The sequence below is a fragment of the Canis aureus genome, chromosome 19, assembly GCF_053574225.1.
Source record: "Canis aureus isolate CA01 chromosome 19, VMU_Caureus_v.1.0, whole genome shotgun sequence".
Lineage (NCBI taxonomy): Eukaryota > Metazoa > Chordata > Mammalia > Carnivora > Canidae > Canis > Canis aureus.
The window spans coordinates 36464951-36484010 of record NC_135629.1 but is presented as its reverse complement, the minus strand read 5'-3'; the positions used below and the strand labels follow the sequence as shown (position 1 = coordinate 36484010).

Genomic DNA, 19060 nt, shown 5'->3' with positions numbered 1-19060 from the left:
TCACCCCTCCATTTCTTCCTATTTATCACTGAGCTTCAAAGAAATCAAGGGAACTGATCATAGGAGAAAGTGAAATTTCAGCTGGTTGTTAGCAGATCAGTCTGAAAAAAATAAGAAAGCATTTAAAATGAAGTTGGTAATGAAGGAAAGAGCTCTAACACTAATAAGTTCACAAGTGTCCCATGCTGACTTATTTTGACTTATAAAATTTGTGAAAACAAGTGAAGAGAAAGTGGGTGACTGATAATCTCTGAGAATCTACTACATCCTGGGCACTGAGTTGGGTACTGGTGCCTCATTCTTCCCCCACAATATCTGCATTTCTGTTTAGTGGGAGAAATAAATGTAATTCAAGAAAATAAGTCATTAAGATAATTACAAAATGTACCAAGTATCATGAAGGAGACAAATGTGATGAGAGGGAGTTAGATACTGAAAGTGGGAGAGTGAAGAACATTCCAGCCAGTGGGACAAGTGGATGCAAAGACCCTAAAGACAGAATGAGTTTGTCATGTTTCTGGATCTTCTGGGCATCTTAGCTGTGATCAAGGTTTGGGAATATATTCCAAGCGCAATGGGAAGACATCACAGGGTTCTAAGCTAGGGAGTGACATGATCCCAAGATGTTTCACAAGCATGACTATCAACATGCCAGTTTGTAGAATAATTAGTTTCTCTTTTACATAAGTAGACTTTCTGATCTGTTCTGCTAAATTTAATGGCTTTATCCACATGAATCTGTGTTTTTGTGCATGGTGTTTAATCTGTAAGCTTTTTTGGAAGAAGGGGCATACCTGTGAATGAGTCACTGTCACCACTTATCTCTCCAGGTCTAAGAGAGCAAGGGAAGCAGGGAAGGACCTCCTAGCCGTACAGATGTGTAGTCCACATGGTGGTTAGCAGTCTGAATCTTGGCAATGAATTTAAGAGCCCTCATATCAGCAGAAGGGGGTTTTTATGGTATTGTTAGTCAACATGTATTTGAGTGCTAGCTCTGTGCCAAGCATTGCACTGGATTCTATGGATTCAGAAATGAATGAGGCAGGGGTCCTGTCCATTTGTCCATTCCATCTCTGTTCCTTTAGATGTGGTCATTCAAAGGCTCCATGATGTGATGTGCCAACTCAAGGTTTGTAATGGTGCCTCTTCTGTCTCAGGGCTCCTGGTGTGTCCACCTTGTTCCTACATATTGAGCAGTCATTCTTGATGTGAAGTCTGGATCTAGTCATGAATGGCCAACATCTGGGACTCACCAGTCATTGGAGAATGGGCATATAAATGAACAAATGAACTTCTCTCTCAGTTTGGCAATCACATAAGATGAAGGGCCCATTATTATTGTCCAAAGAATACAATTTGCTTTTGAGGAATTTAGAGTGCAGAATATAAAATATCAAACAGAGGTTCTTAACCTGAGATCCAGAGGTGCCTAGGGAATCTGGGTCTTTGGTGGAGGAGATACCCCAAATCTCATCAATCTTACATGAAATTGTGAATGTACAGGCTTGGGCATTTTTTGTAGGGGTAAAGTCCACAGCTTTGCCAAAGTCTCAATGGATCTTACAACTCTGCCAAGGTTAATAGAAGTTGTCATCGCTGTAATTCTAGTGTTAGGGATTGTCAATCCCATTATCCTTGGTAATGGCAGATAGCAGTGATGACTCCTCAAAACTCTCTCCTAGGAAGAATCCTCTTCTTCACCCACAACAGACAATTTCCTCTTTAATCAGACTTCTGGGCAGGGTGGAGGGGGTATCTGGGATAGGAGATTTGGCTTTCCTCAGTTCACTTTGTTTAGTTTTACTACAGCAAATTGTCTCCAATACACTCGGATGCAACTCTCTGACTAGAATTCACTGCTTCTGACCTGTCCTTGCATCCATTATCTGGCTTGCTATTGATCACAGGGAGTGGGTGGATGGTCCACATGTTACCCATCCACAAGGAAAGTACAGTCTGAGGGTTTAACTAACTTGCTCAAGGTCGCCAAGTCAGTAAATGTGCAGTTGGACTGACCTGGAACCCAGGTCTCCTGATTCCCAGCTGTTTTAAGGGTACTCAGTATTTACTTGAGTCAGATATGGTAAGGCACACAGACCTAGAAATGCTTGATGTGAAGGAAATTGAGTATACTCGTAGTCCCCTAGAAACCAGAAGCATGCCATACCACATGGAGCTGCTTCAAGGGGAAGCCCCAAGGCAAGGTGAGTGGGCAAAGAAAGGGAGAGGAAACTAGATGGTGAATGAAGCCTTCTTCATTGGTGTGGTTGCCAAGGGGAGAAAGAGAGAAAGCAGGGTAAGCAGGTTTAGGACTGAGTAATCTCTGTGGGCTTTGGGGCACAGGACTTATCCCTAGTTGTCTAGTACGGACCAGAGAGTGATTAGGGCAGGTGGATCCAGAGTGTGAATAGCTGATAAAAAGAAGAGGCCTGGATTGGTTTATTTGCATTCAGAGGTGCACTTGTGGGCAAGTCGTTTGTTACCTGCAGGAATTAGCTAGCCCTGGGAGGGGTAGTTCCTCCAAGGCAGGAAGGCCCCAGGTATCGGAGCATCAGAAATAGAGAACATAAAAAGACACAGTGAAACACTGGCTTTGCCTCCTGAATGAAGTCCTTAGGGCTGGATAGTCTAGTGAATTGTGTCACCAACTTTGAGGATGTTTGTAGCTTGACTTCTTATGCTCTGTGAAGCAGCGTGTCATATCCTGTGTTCTGTGCTAACCCAGTTTGCCGTCTCTGGATGACTCAGAGACACCTTCTCCTTTACCTTGACACAACACATGGCCCCAGAACTGGACTTGCATCTTCCTGCTCAGAAGATCACAAATGGCATTTTTTTTTTTAATTGGGATGTTTTCAATACCACACATGAGGTATCAGGCACTGTGCTTGAGAGGAAAGAGATTATATAGACTCTTAGAGCATCCCCCAAATGACAGCACATTTATCATAATGATCTATGATATTCATTTGTTGAAATTTTATTACTTTTGTAATCTAATTCAATTTGTCCCATCTTACTGCTGCTCAGGGCAGTGTTACCTTATGTGCATTTCTCATCCTTTGGATAAGGATGTTTCATCTTTTATTATGAGCATGATGGCTTCTAGATTAAAGCAGCCTGCTCAGTATAACTGTTTCCATTGGCATCAACCTTCTCTGGCGCTACCTCTACTCTTGCAGTGTTTTTGTGAAGACATTATTGGTGGTGATTTATGAAGCATTTGGGGAATAATCAAGTTCTAGTCCTCAGCTTCTGCTTAGAGTTTAAAGATTTTATTCAGAGGTGCTTCTCTAAAGCACAATTCATTGAAATGAGCAAATAAGAGAAGTAGGTTAGGAGTATCTTTTGTGAAGATACAGATTAAGAACATATTCAGTAATAGTAAATTGGCTTTGAAAGCCTAAAGACATCAGGAAACTTCTTTCTAAAGCCGAAGTTGTGCACCATTTTTGAGAAATCCTGGAGGTGTTTTAGGGGATAATTGAGTTGGGCAGTGACCCTAAAGGGCCATGGGCGGGTGGAGTATGTGAAGGTGAGTTCACATGCTTATTTGCAGAGGCTGCCACTTAGGTGAATTAAAATTTGGAACCTGTAGATATGGGCACTCAGAGGTACTGGACAATTTTTTTTGCAAATGGCATTTATACATAAAATCCATATAAATTACATGTTTTATAAGGTAGAAGTGCTAGATTTATAGTTAAATGTTACTTTAAAATGAAAGATTGTCTTCTTTTTTTAATAAATGTAAAAAATATGTATTTGGAGGCTTTTAAATATGCTGTTCTCAGTCCTTTCCTCTGTATGTGGGAGCATGAGTGGGGTTATTATAATATCAAGGAGCACCTTTTGGTGTGAAAACTCAGCTCTAGCTATGGACATGTGAGTATAGACCTGCCCTTTTTGGGGGAAAAAGGAAGTGCAGTTGGCTTATGCTTGGTTGCCCAGTCTGGTTGGTGTCTGATGTTCCTGACTTGTTGGATTGACACAAACTTTAAAAAAAAAAAAAAAAAAAAAAGATCCTCTTGATCCATTTTCTCTCTCTCTCTCTCTCTCTCTCTCTCTCTCTCTCTCTCTTTTAGACCACATACAGATTGTAAACTCCTGGAAGTTTAGCCTCAATCCTTAGCAATCTATAGAAACCCATTTGTTTGAAATGGCTCCACTGATTTCTTAATTCCTGGTTCCACTTATCTTTACTCAAGACTTATCATCTTGTCAGTGTTTCTTTAAAAGTGTTGACATCAGTCTACCTCTGTCAGACCCATCATGGGTACTTTTTAAAAATGTAGATCTGTGGACTACTTAGTTGAAATCTCTGGAGGATGGGTGTTGGGGCAATGTGTGAGTCAAGGTCCGGGGATTCTGATGTCCAGCGAAGTCCAAGACCTCTCCCCACCCTGGCCAGAGCCACACTCACTTCTTACCTGGAACACTTCAGTGGCCTCCTGCTTTAGTGTCTGCTTCTACCCTGTTCCCCTATATCTGTAGTTCTCAAACTTGGGTGCACATTGGAACCAAGGGAGATTAAAAGACCCTCTGCTCCAGAAGATCTGATTTATTTACACTTGGATGAGACTTGAGCATTCAGAATTGTAAGAGCATCACAGGAAAATCAAATGTGCAGCCAAGTTGAGCATGACTTGTTCTCTAGATTGTAGACAGATTTGCCCTTTTACAAGATTGTGTGTAGCTCATGTCAGGCTTCTATGCAGTTTCTTCTGTGGTTCTGTTCTCTGACAGTGGTTGCAAGGGCCCTATTTTCTGTCCATATTCATTCTCTACAACTTATCCTAATTGACTCCACTCCATTTCCACTGGTTTCTTCAATATCCCTTGAGCATGCCTATCTCAACGATTTTGTACCACTTCTATTCCCTTCACCTGAAACATTCTTCCCCCAGCAGCCATGTGTCTTGTTCCCCCTTCCCCACCCTGTTTTGTCCAGATCCCCTTATCACATGTTACCTTACCAGGGAGGGCTTCCCTTCCTCTCTTCCTAAAATAGCACCTTTTGTCACTATCTATTTCCTTACTCTGCTTATTTTCTTCATAAGCACTAAATCAAACAAACAAATATTAGATACGAATTTGCTATTAATTATCTGTTTCACTCTCATGAAAATGTAAACTCCCTGAAGACAGACAGACTGTTTTTGCTTACCCATTTTATCCCCAACACCGAGAATGGTCCCTGGTTCATAGTAGGTATTCAGAAGCTACTTGCGACAGAGGGATGATGACCTGCTACTGTTGGACTATCTCAAAAGCCTGATCATTGGTGATAGCCCATTTGTTACCAAAAGGACGTGGGGGGGGGGGGTGGCTGGCAGCCTGTTTTCTGGCTGTGCAGTGTGTCCATGATAGCTCTACCAGAATGTACTCTTCTTCCTCTATTTTAATGACTTTAGAAATAAGAGATTTGGTTCATTACTACCTATATTCACCCAAGTTAAGAGGAATGGCACCCCTGAAATTTCTGGTAGGAATTGGATCTACATGAGTCAGAGCATAATTTGTTTTTTGGAAAAACTGGATTGATTTTTTTTGTTTGTTTCACTTGGGAAATTTTATACTAAGCAGATTAAATTAAATGACTTTGAACTTTGAAATGTCCACATTCTAACATTTTATGAAGCTTAATTGGGTTTATAGAACATTTAAAGACCATACAAACTTGAATCGGAGACCAAAATGAACTAATAGGTTTATGCAGGCTTTTTCCCCCTGCCTTTATGCTGCATTAACGAAAGTGGTGCCTTCATGCCAGATGATGAGTGTCAAGGCCTGACTTTCTGAAGAGCTTTGGTGTGTCCTGATCCCGCTGTGGTCTGAACTGTGCCATGGCTCTGTCCCTTGATATTTCGTGCTATGAACTTGGCTTTCAGAACCACCTCTGATCTGAAAAGTAGTTAGGCTCGAGGCAAATTTGTGACTATTTCTCTAATGGTGCTTCTTGGGGAAGAAATCCCTGATTGTTGGAAATAAAATCTCTCAGGTTACAGAATCTGCTGATAGAAATGAGGAACAATTTGGTTATGTTACTCCTAGAGGTTTTGCACTCAGTTAACTGAGCAGTAGAGTACGGCAGCCCACCCTAGAAGATGTAGAGCTGGGTTGTAATGTCATAATTTTCATATTAAATTTTCACTGCTACATTGATTCTTCCCAGATCCTTATAGAATGGTTGAGGAAACTATAGTGTAATTACTTTATTCTCATTTAAAATGATCTTTATTTTTTTTAAAAAAGTATTATTTATTTATTTATTTATTTATTTATTTATTTATTTATTTGAGAGAGGGAGAGAGAGAGAGAGAGAATGAGCAGGGGGGAAGGGCAGAGGGAGAAACAGGCTCTCTGCTTAGCAGGCATGTGGGGCTCGATCCCAGGACCCTGGGATCATGACCTGAGCCTAAGGCAAACACAACCCACTGAACCACCCAGGAGCCCCTAAAATGATCTTTAATTCTTAAAGCAATACTTGTTCACTTGTAAAAACATTCAAGTGATGTAGACATTTGTGAAGTAAAAAGTATAAATCCCTTTTAAGATATATAGGGTTCTATGCTATCCAATATCCTACAACTTGCTTCTTTTCCCCTTACCGATTTGTAATAGATGCCTTTTTGCATGAGTACATAGCTGCATGATAGTCCACTCCATGAATACACTATAACATTTTTAAGCAATCAGCTATCAAGAGACACTTAAGCTCTAACAGTTTTTGACTATTACAAATAATGAAGATGAACATTCTTGTACTTTTATCATTTTTGTGTATTTGTGAAAATGTACAAAATGAAACTATAGGGTTTTAAGAAGATGTGCAACTCAATAGTTTTTCCATATATCTACCACTTCGTGTCATCTCTAATACCTGCTTGGCCCCTACAGGCATTTTATTTGTTATCTTGGCTCTAAGATAAATGCCTAGAGGTAGAATTACTGGGCCTGAAAAAAATTACAACTATAAAATGCTATGGATATTGTTAAATTGCTTTCCAAAATATTTATTTTGGAGTAAAATCCCTTCTCTTTTGTTGCCAGTTGAAAGGCATCATTGTGAGAAATCCAAGGCGTGAACCTAGTATCATTTGATTATGTTTATTTTATAGGCAGAGATGTGACAAGTCATTTCCCTGCCATTTCTACTTAGATAAGGAGGGCAGTCCACAGGGAGCCAAGGCCGCCACATAAATGGAAATACTGAACGTGATTCTGATTTTCTTTCATAAGCAATGAAATAAAATACAAACCAACAAAATAAATATAATGCCTGTAAATCCCTTATCATGTACCTGACCCAAGGGATGGTGCTAACTGTAGGAGCCAGGGCAGTGGTGTAGGAGCATGGTGGGGGTTTGGGGGCTGAGATGCTGGTTTCCATTATTGTAGTTATTGTTAGCACAATTATACTTGAGCAATCATGTCTGGTCTGAAGTTTGGCACAATCCTACTGGTTTTCCAAATGGGTTGCCATCTTTTTAAGTGAGGAATTATAGAAGTTTTGCCAGTGATTCACAGCATTGTCCTGGAGTTTTAACTATGCTGCTGAGAGAGAACTCCGTTTATTCTGAGGTTCTTCATCTGGAAGGCAGAGGAGGTTCGGTATGTTTAGGTATCTTTACTTGAAAACAACTGGGCTGCTCTCTGCCAGACCCTTTCCTCTTTGCCTACAAAGGTAGACTCCTAGCTTCATTTCTGAAGAGCTATCTCTTAAACTTTGTTTTGTTAAGAGCCAGTTGGGATGCAAGTTTTTATTGGTCTTGTGTTTTCCCTTTAAATAGCCTAAATTTGAAGTGTGAGGTGAAGAATTATTTAAAAAGCATGAGTCTGAGTCTCAAAAGATGGGATTCCAGAGCTGGCTCCTATGGATGCTGGCTCTGGGCCATGGGGCTGATTGGGGTTTTCTAAATGGACAGACCCTGCATCTTCAAGACTTTGAGAGGAGGGAGGACCCAGTGTTATCTTGAGGTCTCTGAAGACCTTCCCATTGAATCAGGACTTGAAATTAAAGCAAATCATTTTACTTAACTGAACCTCAGTTTCTCCCTAAATCAGACATCTTCAGCTAAATACCAACAGTGCCCTGGCAGGAAAAGTGAACAGGGAAGTGACTTTTTAATAGGGGGGAAGGTCAATGACAACTACCTTTGGGCATATAAGGCTGACTCTTCTCTTGTTTTCCCTAAAAGAAGCCAGAATCTCCCAATCATAAACAAACAAACAAATAAATAAATAAACAAACAAACAAACAAATAATCCTTTCTCAATGTGACTCCATTGAGAATAGTGTGGAAAAGAGTAAGGGGAATGAAGTGAGGCAAAACTCTTTCTGCCTGCTCAGCCACCTGAGAAGCCCCCTTGTAGGAGCTGTGATGGATAGAATGACTGTCTTGGTGCACACAAGCATGGGCAGACTGAGGCTCCAAAGTGAGAATGTGCATTTTAATATTTCTGCAAACTTGCCTTTGAGCTATAATGCCCAGGTAAGAGAATATTTATGATCAAAACAAAATCTGGGGACAGGGGACACCTGGCTGGCTCGCTCAGTTGGTAGAGCATGTGACTCTTGATCTTGGGGCTATGTGTTCAACCCCCAGGTTGGGCATGGAGCCTATTTTAGAAAATAGAAACTAATTAACTAATTAATTAATTAAAGCAAGATCTGTATTTCTGTACTCTGGAGCATTCGTATCTTTTTATCCTTTCATGTATTGAGTTTTCACATTCTAAGTACTGTGCTCCATCAGGACACAACCAGGGAAAAAGAGACACAGCCCTTCCTTCCTTGTATCAGGTGGACAGTCTACTGGAGATCAATCTCACAAGTGTAACCATGTGAGATACTAGTTAGCTGTAACTATAATAAAAGTGCTGAAGGACCAGTAGGGATGCCTGACCAGGCTTGATGAGCTGAAGGGACATCAGCTGGTAAAAAGCCTTTCGTGCCACATATCCAGCATCTTCATCTGATGGCATGTCTTCTTTTAACTTGGCCACAGAGTGGTAGTCATAGGACTATGCCTGGCCTGCCAGAAGAGTTTTGTTTGGACCGTGTATTGTTGAATCCACATACTGTTTTAAATTTGAATTCAAGAGTCGTAACCCTTTTAGTCCCCTTTCTTCCATCTAACCTTCAAGTACTACTTTGGGAGATGGGTTGTGCTCTATTTCAAAGAATTCAGGCCTCCTGAGAGAGAGTTGAAAAAGCAGTCCAAAATGGGAGAGTCAGGGCTTTACATGTGTTCTCGGCTCTTCGGAAGCCAAAAGCTTAGGAAGGCTAGAAAGAGTCCTTCTTGGTCTCCTGGCTACCGGCCGTACCTCTGGTCCCAGTTAATTACCTATTAAAATCACGCCAGACACCACAGATGGTAAGAGTGTATGTAGCCTGTCCTCACCATTGGGGGGAAATGTTGAGGGTCTTTTGGTGGCGTTCATATGCTCAAGAAGAGCACACTCTGTGTTTCCTGTGTGGATTAGGAAAATGGTGCGGATTTGGTCCAGACCTAGAGGATCCTTGTCCATATGTGGGCAGCAAATCCAGGCCCGTGAGGCTGCTCGTTTCCCATTTCGAGTTGTTCTCCTCTGTCGTGAGTTGCACACCGAAAAACAACTACCACCAGTGCCATATGGTTTAAAAGATCAAAGGCTCCAGTTTTGAATATATTTCTAGCTGACTGTACTTCAAATGTCTTAAATATGTTCCTACAGATGGGAAGCCTGGGGCATTAAAGAGGTAAACCACATGTGCGGGAGCCATGCATGTGGTCTGGGCAGCATGGTGAAAGGTGCATATCCCTGATGCCTGTGCTCCTCTTCCTCTCAGGTCCGCATCTTCACCTACCTCATTGGACGAGAGGCTGCTTTTGCAGACAATCTCAAGTGGATGGCTTGTGCCAACAAAGGTAGGTTCCCTGCCATCTTGTACTCAACTCACAAGTAACTTCTCCTAGGATGCGCGCAAGTTTGGATAGTTAAGAGAAAGTAGAAAGTTCTAAGAGAAGGCTGTGATTTCTAGGGTAAGATTTGGGTGTTTCTAAATGGTTTTTTGATAGACTTGTAACAATTCCCAAATGTGTTTGCAAATTTTGAGGACATAGTCAAATGGAATGGTTGAACCTCTGTGCTCTGCTGCATAGTAGCTGGATGAGCTTGGGAATATTACTATGGCAGAGCAATTTACTGTGCATCAGATATCCAAGCACTCACTCCCCATTCCCAGTCCCCTTGTAGTTAGGTGGAACTTCAAGACTGGTTCTGGCCAATAGGCTGTAAGCAAAACCAACCTGGGTCATTTCTGGGCTAAAGCGTTCTGGAGCTGGTATGATAGTGTCCATTCTCTGTTCTCCTACCCTTGTGAACTCTGAAACTCCATGTTCCAGATGGAATAGTCGTGAAACAATTTCATCAGCCTGGCTCCCTGAGGGATCATCAGGGACTGATGCCCTTCTACTCCCCCTGTCCGCTGCCAGCCCACACTGAATATGTATCTAATCAATAACCCTTTGTGTTGGGACACCTGGGAGGCTCAGTGGTTGAGCATCTGCCTTTGGCTCAGTGCATGATCCTGGAGTCCCGGGATCGAGTCCCACATCGGGCTTCCTGCATGGAGACCGCTTCTCCCTCTGTCTGTGTCTCTGCTTCTCTCTCTGTGTCTCTCGTGAATAAATAAATAAAAAATATGTAAAAAAATCCTTTGTGTTAAGCCACTGAGATTTCCAGTTTGATATGTTCCTATAGCATAATGTAGCCTACTCAACTGATTAAATTCACTAACTTTAAGCTGCCTTGGTGTTCTAATCTTCAAAATCAGGATGCCGGTAATAGTTCTTCCTTTGATTCCTACTAAATATAAAGATTAATGAAACAGTGTATATTAGGTGCTTGGTTCAGTGCTGGGACATGGTAAGTATTCAATAATTTTGTCTTTCCTATGTTCTGAAGTCTATTGATTAATCATCCCCCGTCGTGTGTCTGAAATGATGCTTTGGGGAAGCTAGAGGGAGGGAAGAAACAGGGCCTTCTAGTTTATTAAGGGCTTCCTTTCATGTTACACACAACCAAGAAGGCAAAGCATAGGAGGCAAATAGGTGGTAGAGTTCAGACTCCTAGAGACTCGAGTTCAAATCCAGCCTCCACCATCCACAACTCATGTACAAGTTACCAAACCCATCTGGGTCTGAGTTGTGTCACCTATAGAACAATGGTAGTGATGACACCTGCCCCACCTGAAATGAGGTTGTGTAGGTAAAACTGGTAGCATGGTGCCTGGCACATAAATGCTCAATATTATTTCCTGGTGCCATTTTGGTCTGTAGGCATGTCTTATTTCCCCTCAGAGGCTACATGCTCCATGACAGCAGCCTTTAGCTCTGATTTCATCATGTGTACTCAGGGAGAGCCTGAGCCTCCTATCCTGCTCAGAGTGAATACACCTTTCATGTTTGAAAAATGAGTAAATTGGCTATAAATACTTATAAAGAAAGACATATCCTATCACATGGTAAACTGGTCTTGATGGATTTAGGTGTTTTGTTTTGTTTTGTTTTTTAATATTGTCTCCTAAGCCATCTTTTATTTTAAAAAGTTCCAACGTTGGTGCCTTAGTGGAGGAAAGAGGATTCCATGAAGAGTTTGCATATCCCAGTTCTTAAGACAAAGTTATTTTAGTTGCAAGCAACCAAAGTTGTTCTCCGAAATTAAAAAGAGGAGTGTTTTGGAGAGGAAAGGGGGTGACTCAGAACCCAGTGGGAAGGGAAACTCATGTCCCAAGAGGGGCCAGGGAGCTGTGTTTCCATTCCTTTCCTCCTTGGTTTCTGTCTATGCTCCTTGGCATTCTTCCTCCCTGTAGACAGACCTCCCCTGCTATGGTGTGGACACATCTCAAAATGACCACCCCATGCCATGCACACTCATCTGTCCACACAGCACATTGTGAACAAGACAGGATATTAAGAAGAAGAGTTTATATCTTCTCCACTTGAGACTGATCGGCACCTTAAATTCTGATTTCAAGTCCCTTCCTTCCTCCCTCCAGAAAAGATTATGACCCTCAGCTTGGGCCAGGTCTCCCCACTGCTGAATTGGGTGTGGGCAGAGGTAAGCCCATGGAGAAAAGTATGTACGTTCTGTGGGGTCTCAGCACGATGGCTGGATGGGTGTGGGAAGTGAGTCGGGAAAAGGTGTGTGGCCAAGTAAATAACCTTTGCTCACCTTTCCCTTTGTTCAACATTGTCTTGAATTATCTGCTTCTACTTGGAACAGTCTTTTAAGCCAATGTCAATTCCCTCATCTACAAAGTAGGGAATTGCATGGGAGGTTTCAACATTTCCTTGAAGTGCTAACATAACACATTTTATAATTATTTTAGTTGATTGGCTGGCTTGCCTCACTAAAAGTCATCAGCAATTCTGATGGTCTCAGAATAATGCATCTGGCTTCATTTCAGGGAGAAGTATAGGAGAAACATAGGCATGAAGTTATGGAGGCTGAGTGAATCCCAGATTTCCTCTGAGTGAAGAGGCTATTGTTGAAATAATTTTTGGAACTTTGTTGACATTTGAAAACCTTGAGCGAGCTACACTTTTCCCCATTTTTTCCTTTATTTTGTGGTCTTGAAAAGAAAGAGTTCCTTTCCATTTTCAAATTTTTAAAAATGTTGCTGTTATTCCTGCCACATCAGATTGCAATTCTTCCCATCAGCTAGTATGCCTTTAGTCATGGGTTCTTGTTTTTACCACTGTCTGTGTCCAGCTGATGAAAATTACTCAAATTGAAGTCTTGTCTTAATCAACTAATATTACACCATAATTTAGTTTTAGTCATTGTTTATAAGAATCTTTGAAGCATCCTTTTGAAGACAATTTAGTCAACTCAGAGTATTCCAGGGCCTGGCTATAGAATGTAGCCCTTTCGATTTAGAAGTTCTGAGTATAGCAACTTGGAAAACCCAAGGAGGTAATAGTAGCTGCTTAGCTGGCCAGGCCATTGGATTCCACAGTGATCCTCCTTCTCTTCCTGTACAAATCGGTCGTTGCCTTCACTGCCAAAGCAAGTCTCTCTCAAGAGTTCTGCCTTCCTCACTCTGCTACTTTTCTAAAGGGCCTTGAGAATAAAATGTCATTGTTTGCCACTCTTCAAAGTAACAGTTGCCATCAAAATGTTAGGTTCCAGTCATCTGTGCCCATATAAACATTGGCTTCACGTTGCGTCAGTTATGGGGTTTTTGACCACGTAACATCGGTGAACAAGTATTCTTCTATGGTCATTAATTAAATCATTGTTTATAGTCTCAGATTGTTATAGTATGGAGGCAGCATAACATTTTTCATCTCAAGTGACATGAGGTCCAGAGGGGCCCCCCCTTACATACTTTCTCCCTGAGTCAGCCAAGTTCTTCAGTGAAATGAAGCATTAGCATTCGAGGACCAAAACAGACCCAGGGAGAGCCCAGGGGAGTCCACGGAAAAGCCTGTTGACTGGCTGGCCAGAGTGACTCAGGAGTTGTATGGCCAGCACCTATCTTTTCCCCAGGTTGGTGGCCAAGGACCCACTATCAGTGCATTTCTTCTTGCTAGGAAGCCTGGTAGCCATGGAGACAGTTCTCAGCCAGTGCACCTCAGACACTGTCCCTTGAAAATGGGTTCCTGGGGATTTTCCTACCCCTTGCAGGAGTTCTATCCCTTGTCCAATCTACTAGCAAAAACCAGAGAGGCCTGGAGCTCATCGGTTTGTTTCATTTTATGCATAACTAGGTCCTATCTTGAGGGAACCAGCCCTAATGAGGCAAAGCAGCAAACCATTTTAAATACATTAAAACAATCATTGCCACTGTAGAACGGCTTGTGGAATTTAAAGCTCTGCTTTCACACTATTGGATAAACAAGTGAACTGGGGGAGCAGAAAAGAAGGACTGACTAGCCCCAATATTCCATAAAGCCATGATGACCTTCTCTAATGTTCAGTGTGCCAAGATTTTAAATAAGCACTGCCTGATTCTCCTTCAAAAATCACGGTGAAGGGAGTGTTTTCCAGCTGTGCAAATAAAGAAGGACCTCTGTGTTTGGGTTCTCAACCAATCAGTCATCGTTAGGTCGAATGGAAATGCCACACGAGGCTCTCTTGGTTGTCTGCTCAGCTTGTCCCTTTTTGATGGGTTAATGGTCATTTTCTCCTCATTTGAAAGAATTGGTGGCCTGAGCCCTCCTCAGAAGTTCATACCCACAGTCTTTCCATCAGTAAATTCTTAATTTCACTCTACCTTTCCAACTACCTTGTTCTCTAACAGATAACTTAAATTTATGAGGCCAGAATGGTTATCAGTGGGGTTTAGGGGAAAATGAAAATTAAAGCTTTTTGCCATTTTGAAACAGGTGTGAGAAGGCAAAAAATGTCATTCAGATACATTTATGTAATTCTTTTTTAAAAATTTTATGCCTTTTGACCAATGTCTTCCTAATTCCCCTCCTAAACACACACACACCCCTAGTAACCACCATTCTACTCTTTGATTCTACACATTTTGCCTTTTTAGATTCCATATAAATTCCACTTATGTGATATCAAATAGTATTAGTCTTACTTCATCGCACATACCTCATTTAGCATGGTGGTCTCAGTGTCCATGTTGTCCCCATGGCAGGATTTTCTTCTTTCTCGTGGCTCAATAATATTCCATGGTGTACATTCTATAGAACATGAAGATTGGAGTGGAGAAGATAATGGTGATGAAGCTGAAGACAGAGCTATGTTTTTGGTTACAGCTAAGCATGATGAACTGCTTACTCAGTGGCAGGTAGAATGTCAAGTATGTTCGTGTATTACCTCTTTTGACCTCTTAATAAGCTTTAGGAGGTACATGAGCAGGAAACAGATCTGGAGAGACTGGCACCTTGCCCCAGGTGAGCAGCCAGGAGGTGACAGAGCCAGGATTCAGGCCCAGCAGATCCAAAGCCTGAGCTTAACTCTTCACCAGGTTGTGAGGTTGCCTCTCTCTGGGGTGAAGATAGTCCCTTTTCATGGAAGACTCTTGCCTGTTTCCCATAATATAGAGGAATCTAGAAAATGGAATTTAGAGATTGAGGCAAGACTTTAATATGTCATAGCTAATAAAGGCTGGATGAGGATTTATACCCAGCCTGTGTGTCCCAGAAGTGGTCCTGCCTCAGTCTGTGTAGGCATGTAGTCCAGTTCTTGACAAAAATGTCAAGAACAAATGGGAACTTTCAGGCTCTGAAAGGAGATGAGGTAGGGGGAGTTGGCTGATCAGTAGAGCTGCAGACAAGCCAACTTTCCTAGCTCTACCATGTGATCCTTCAAATTATTTTTCCTAACATTCAATTTGAAATTAAAAGTGTAATATTATTCACAAAGGAAAGGTTTGCTCCTAAATCTAAGGTTTGGGGCTGATTCTGACAGCTTCACTCTTGGGAGCGATGCTCACAGAGGCAGCTGGACTCCCTGCCCTGGGGGGCATTCTCTCCCAGTGAGTTATTTCCAATTCACTGAACATGTACCCCCCAGCACTCAGGGCCAGCAGACCCCTTGTTTGGTCTTTGTGAAAGAACAAGGAATTGTGGAGACAGAAAGCTGTTTGTAAAACTGTACATTTTTTTTTTTTTACAGAAATAAATAGTGTGTGCTGTTGACAGGGAGGAGGAAGATGGAATACTGCAAGGGTCTTCCAAGAACACTGCTCTTCCCTTAGGGAATGCACACGAGGTCACACCATTCACCTCACTGCCCACCTGATTGCCCAGGCAAGACTGAAGTATGAGCTTGCTTATCTTCAGCTTGTCTTATTTAAGAGGGAAAAAGCCTTTGAAAAGATCCAACAGGAGCAGTGGCCATCACATCAAAGGCAGAAAGAGGACCTTGGTGTGTGAGGTGCATGCCCAGGGTCTCCCATGAGATGCAGACTTGTGGGGCCCTCGGCTCTTGCATCACTGCAAAGCTGGGTATTGAATGATGTGCTGATGGAGCATCTCACACAGAGGCATCCCTTAAAAAATCTCAAAGTGAGGGTTGCCAAAATCTCAGAAACACAAAGTACCAGGGTGCCTGTGGTTGATCACACGAGTAGTTATAACCCAGAGTTCACAGAAGGCTCTGCAAGGGAATAAGGTAAATAAATTGATGTTATGTAGAAAAATGAGCAGACCACTTGTAATAGATGGCTAATTTCAGCATTAATTAGTCCTTGGTAATTACCAAACAATTGCTGATTCTGTTTTCTTACATAATATATGAAGTCCAAAAAGGCACATTACAGAAGAGAATAAACATTCAAGGGCTAGATTTTAAAAGAAATATGAGTGAAGGAAGGGGGCAAGTGGCCATTCCAGAGAATTCAGAGGGAAAAGAAGAGAAGCACCTACAGTTATGGCCAAAGTGTCCAGCCCTCAGGGACTTCCTGTTATCCATCAAAAGGTACATTTGTTAACTAAAACTTCTACGAAAACGTTTAAAAACAAAAAAGAGCCTTTCAGAAAAGTTGTAGGTTTTAATGGATTGGGGCTAGATGATAAATTTGCATTAAGCTTTACCATGTACATTATTAATAGTATTTTTATAATTTCAGCTTTTCTTGCTATTCATACATCTGCATCCCTGGTGTGTATATATTGAGATATAAGTCAGAACTGTGACCGGGTTTTCAGTAGATCTTTCGTACTATTTATTGAACATTTCCCAAGAGCTACAGAGGAGAACCACACCTTTCCCATCCCCATCCTCAACCTTCTCAGCCACCCAGACACAAACAGCCCATGACGGGTGCCTTCCTGGGGCAGGACCGCTAAACCACTGTGCCTGACCCTTCCCATTACAGGGAGAGACAGTGTCTTCTGTGGTTAAGAGCAATGACTTTGGATTCTGATGAACCTAGATTTGAATTGATCCAGGAAAAATTACTGAGCTATTTCCTCTCTATACAGTAAGCACACAAGTTGGGCTCTTGTGTGGCCCAGGTGCCCAGAGGCAAGGTGAATCACATTCAGACCTTGTGAATGTCCCTGCATTACTATTGGCTCCCCCAGACGCTTGTGCCTGGTTCTGGGAATGCCACTCTGGACAAGATAGGCACTGGCTTTCCGTAACATGCTGTGGAGCTAATATTCCAGTGAAAGAAAGCCAAGTAAAGAAAGTGAAAAGTGGGATGCAGTGGGAGGAATTAATCCCAGTAGCTGAGCTCTGAAAGATAACGGAAGCCAGCCATGGCAAAACTGGATAAAAGATGTGCAGGGCAGAGGGGGCTGCAAGTGCAAAGGCCTGGGGGTGGGGTAGGAGGATGAGCATGGCCTGTGAGAGGAAGAAAAAGGCCAGTGAGCTGAAGCAGTGAGAAAGGGTGGGAGCACAGAAGGGGTTCAGTCACCCAGGTGGGCAGGGGCCAGTTAAGGGAGAGTCTTCATGCTCAGGGTAAGAAATTTGGATTTTATTCTAACTCTCAACAAAAGGTGTTTTAGGATTTTAAGCAAAGAGGTGGTGATCTGCTTTATATTTTCAGACGATCCCTCAGACTGCCGTGAGGAGCCTAGCTAACAGGGAGAGGTGCACGGAGGCTCTGGGAAAGAGACAGTGGAGTCCTGGGGTCAGCTAGAAGCAATGCAGATGGGAAAGAGGAATTTCAATATATTTTAGAGGTAGGGCCAGAGGAACATGCCATTGGATTAGCTATGGGGTGGGGTGAGGAAATGATGACTATCAAAGATAATTCTTATGTTTTTGGCCTAATTGGGTAGTGGCGCCATTTGCTAAGATGGGGAGGACCCACCAGGGAAGCAATGGTTTTGGACAGGGAAATCAGGAGTTGGCTTTGGACAAGTTGAGTCTGAGAATCCTGTTCCTCATCCCCATGGAGGTGTCAGGTATACAGTTGGCTATGGGTCTGTAGCTCTGGGGAGAAGCCAGCTCTTCAGAACTCTGAGTGTGATAAGCAAGGCCAAGTGAGGATGGTGTCCCAGTTCGGTCTTCTTCCAAATGGGTGATTGTGTTTCCTTCCTACTCTCCCCCATGTAATGATCTGTCTCTCCCATCCTCCTCCGTACATTCATTCCCTTTCTTCTCTTGGCCCTATTTTGGAAAACCTAAATCAGGGATTTTTACTGTTGGCTTTGAGCATGAGAATGAAAATGCAGACAACCAAGAAAAATTCCTTCTAAGAGCTGCTGCCTTCAGTGCATATTTGGTGCAGGACCCCCAATAGAATTGCTCTTCATGATGAATTGTTCACCCATGTATCCTGATGGTCCAGAACCTCCAGCTCTTTCCTCCCCTAACATGGCAACATCTATCTTGGCTTGTCCTCTGTGCCTTTTTTTTGGCTGTAAGACCTTCCTTCAGAGCCTAAGATTTACCTACTAGCAAAGTGATGAAATGTTTTCTTGCTGATTCAGACACTGGTTGCAGCTGCTGTGCATGAAGGCATGATAACTATGAATGCTCCCCTTCACCCAGCAACACTTTGAAACTTGCCTTTCCCACCTTACCTCCAAGAAAAGGCCACCTGGAAGCCTTACAAGAACACTAACCCAGATGGATGTCCCTAACTGTAGTGCCTAGCCTCAGAGGGGAGTGCCAAGGTGCAAATGGGCCCCCTCCCAGGTCACAAGCTAGAACAGGCACTCACTGCCTGTTCCTTTGGGGCCCTGTTTCCCGTGGCCCCAGACGGGAGTGACAATGCATGTTAATTAGCAGTGTGCAGAGCTGTCATCAGGAAGCCAGAAACCACATGGTCCCAACCTGGTTTGGGGTTGGCACAGCAAATTCAAACCAGCTGGCCTTTGTTTGGAAATGCCCTGGGAGGGTCCTGCCCCTTTCTGGACAACAGAAGGGCTGGCATTTCCTTACCCAGAGCACACTTTTAGACAAGAGGCTCTACAAACACTATAGCAAGTGCTGTGACAGATCTGGCTTCAGAGGCACCCATATCCTTCTCTGATTTGCTGGCAAGTAGGACATGGCATGAGCTTAGTTCTAAGGGTCCTTATTTCATGGGAAGGAAACATGAGTTCCATCCATACAGTGTTTCCCTTATTAAAATCCTCCCAAGGGA

The 19060-nt window shown here is 42.6% G+C and overlaps 1 protein-coding gene and 1 long non-coding RNA gene across 7 annotated transcripts in view; one reads left to right on the top strand and one right to left on the bottom strand.

The window, feature by feature from the left end:
- The window catches only part of LOC144289901 (uncharacterized), a 32960-nt gene extending 18213 nt beyond the window's left edge, over positions 1–14747 (bottom strand). The window contains exon 1 of the long non-coding RNA XR_013357851.1: positions 14605–14747. This is a non-coding gene — a long non-coding RNA (uncharacterized LOC144289901). The remainder of the gene's footprint in view (positions 1–14604) is intronic.
- Positions 1–19060, top strand: part of CACNA2D3 (calcium voltage-gated channel auxiliary subunit alpha2delta 3) — an 832272-nt gene that overhangs the window by 533170 nt on the left and 280042 nt on the right. For all 6 annotated transcript variants that reach the window (XR_013357842.1, XR_013357841.1, XM_077858494.1 and 3 more), the window contains one exon: positions 9836–9914. Coding sequence is in view for 4 of the 6 variants with exons in the window: in XM_077858494.1 (XP_077714620.1) it covers positions 9836–9914 (79 nt within the window). In the remaining 2 variants the exon portion in view is untranslated. The remainder of the gene's footprint in view (positions 1–9835; positions 9915–19060) is intronic.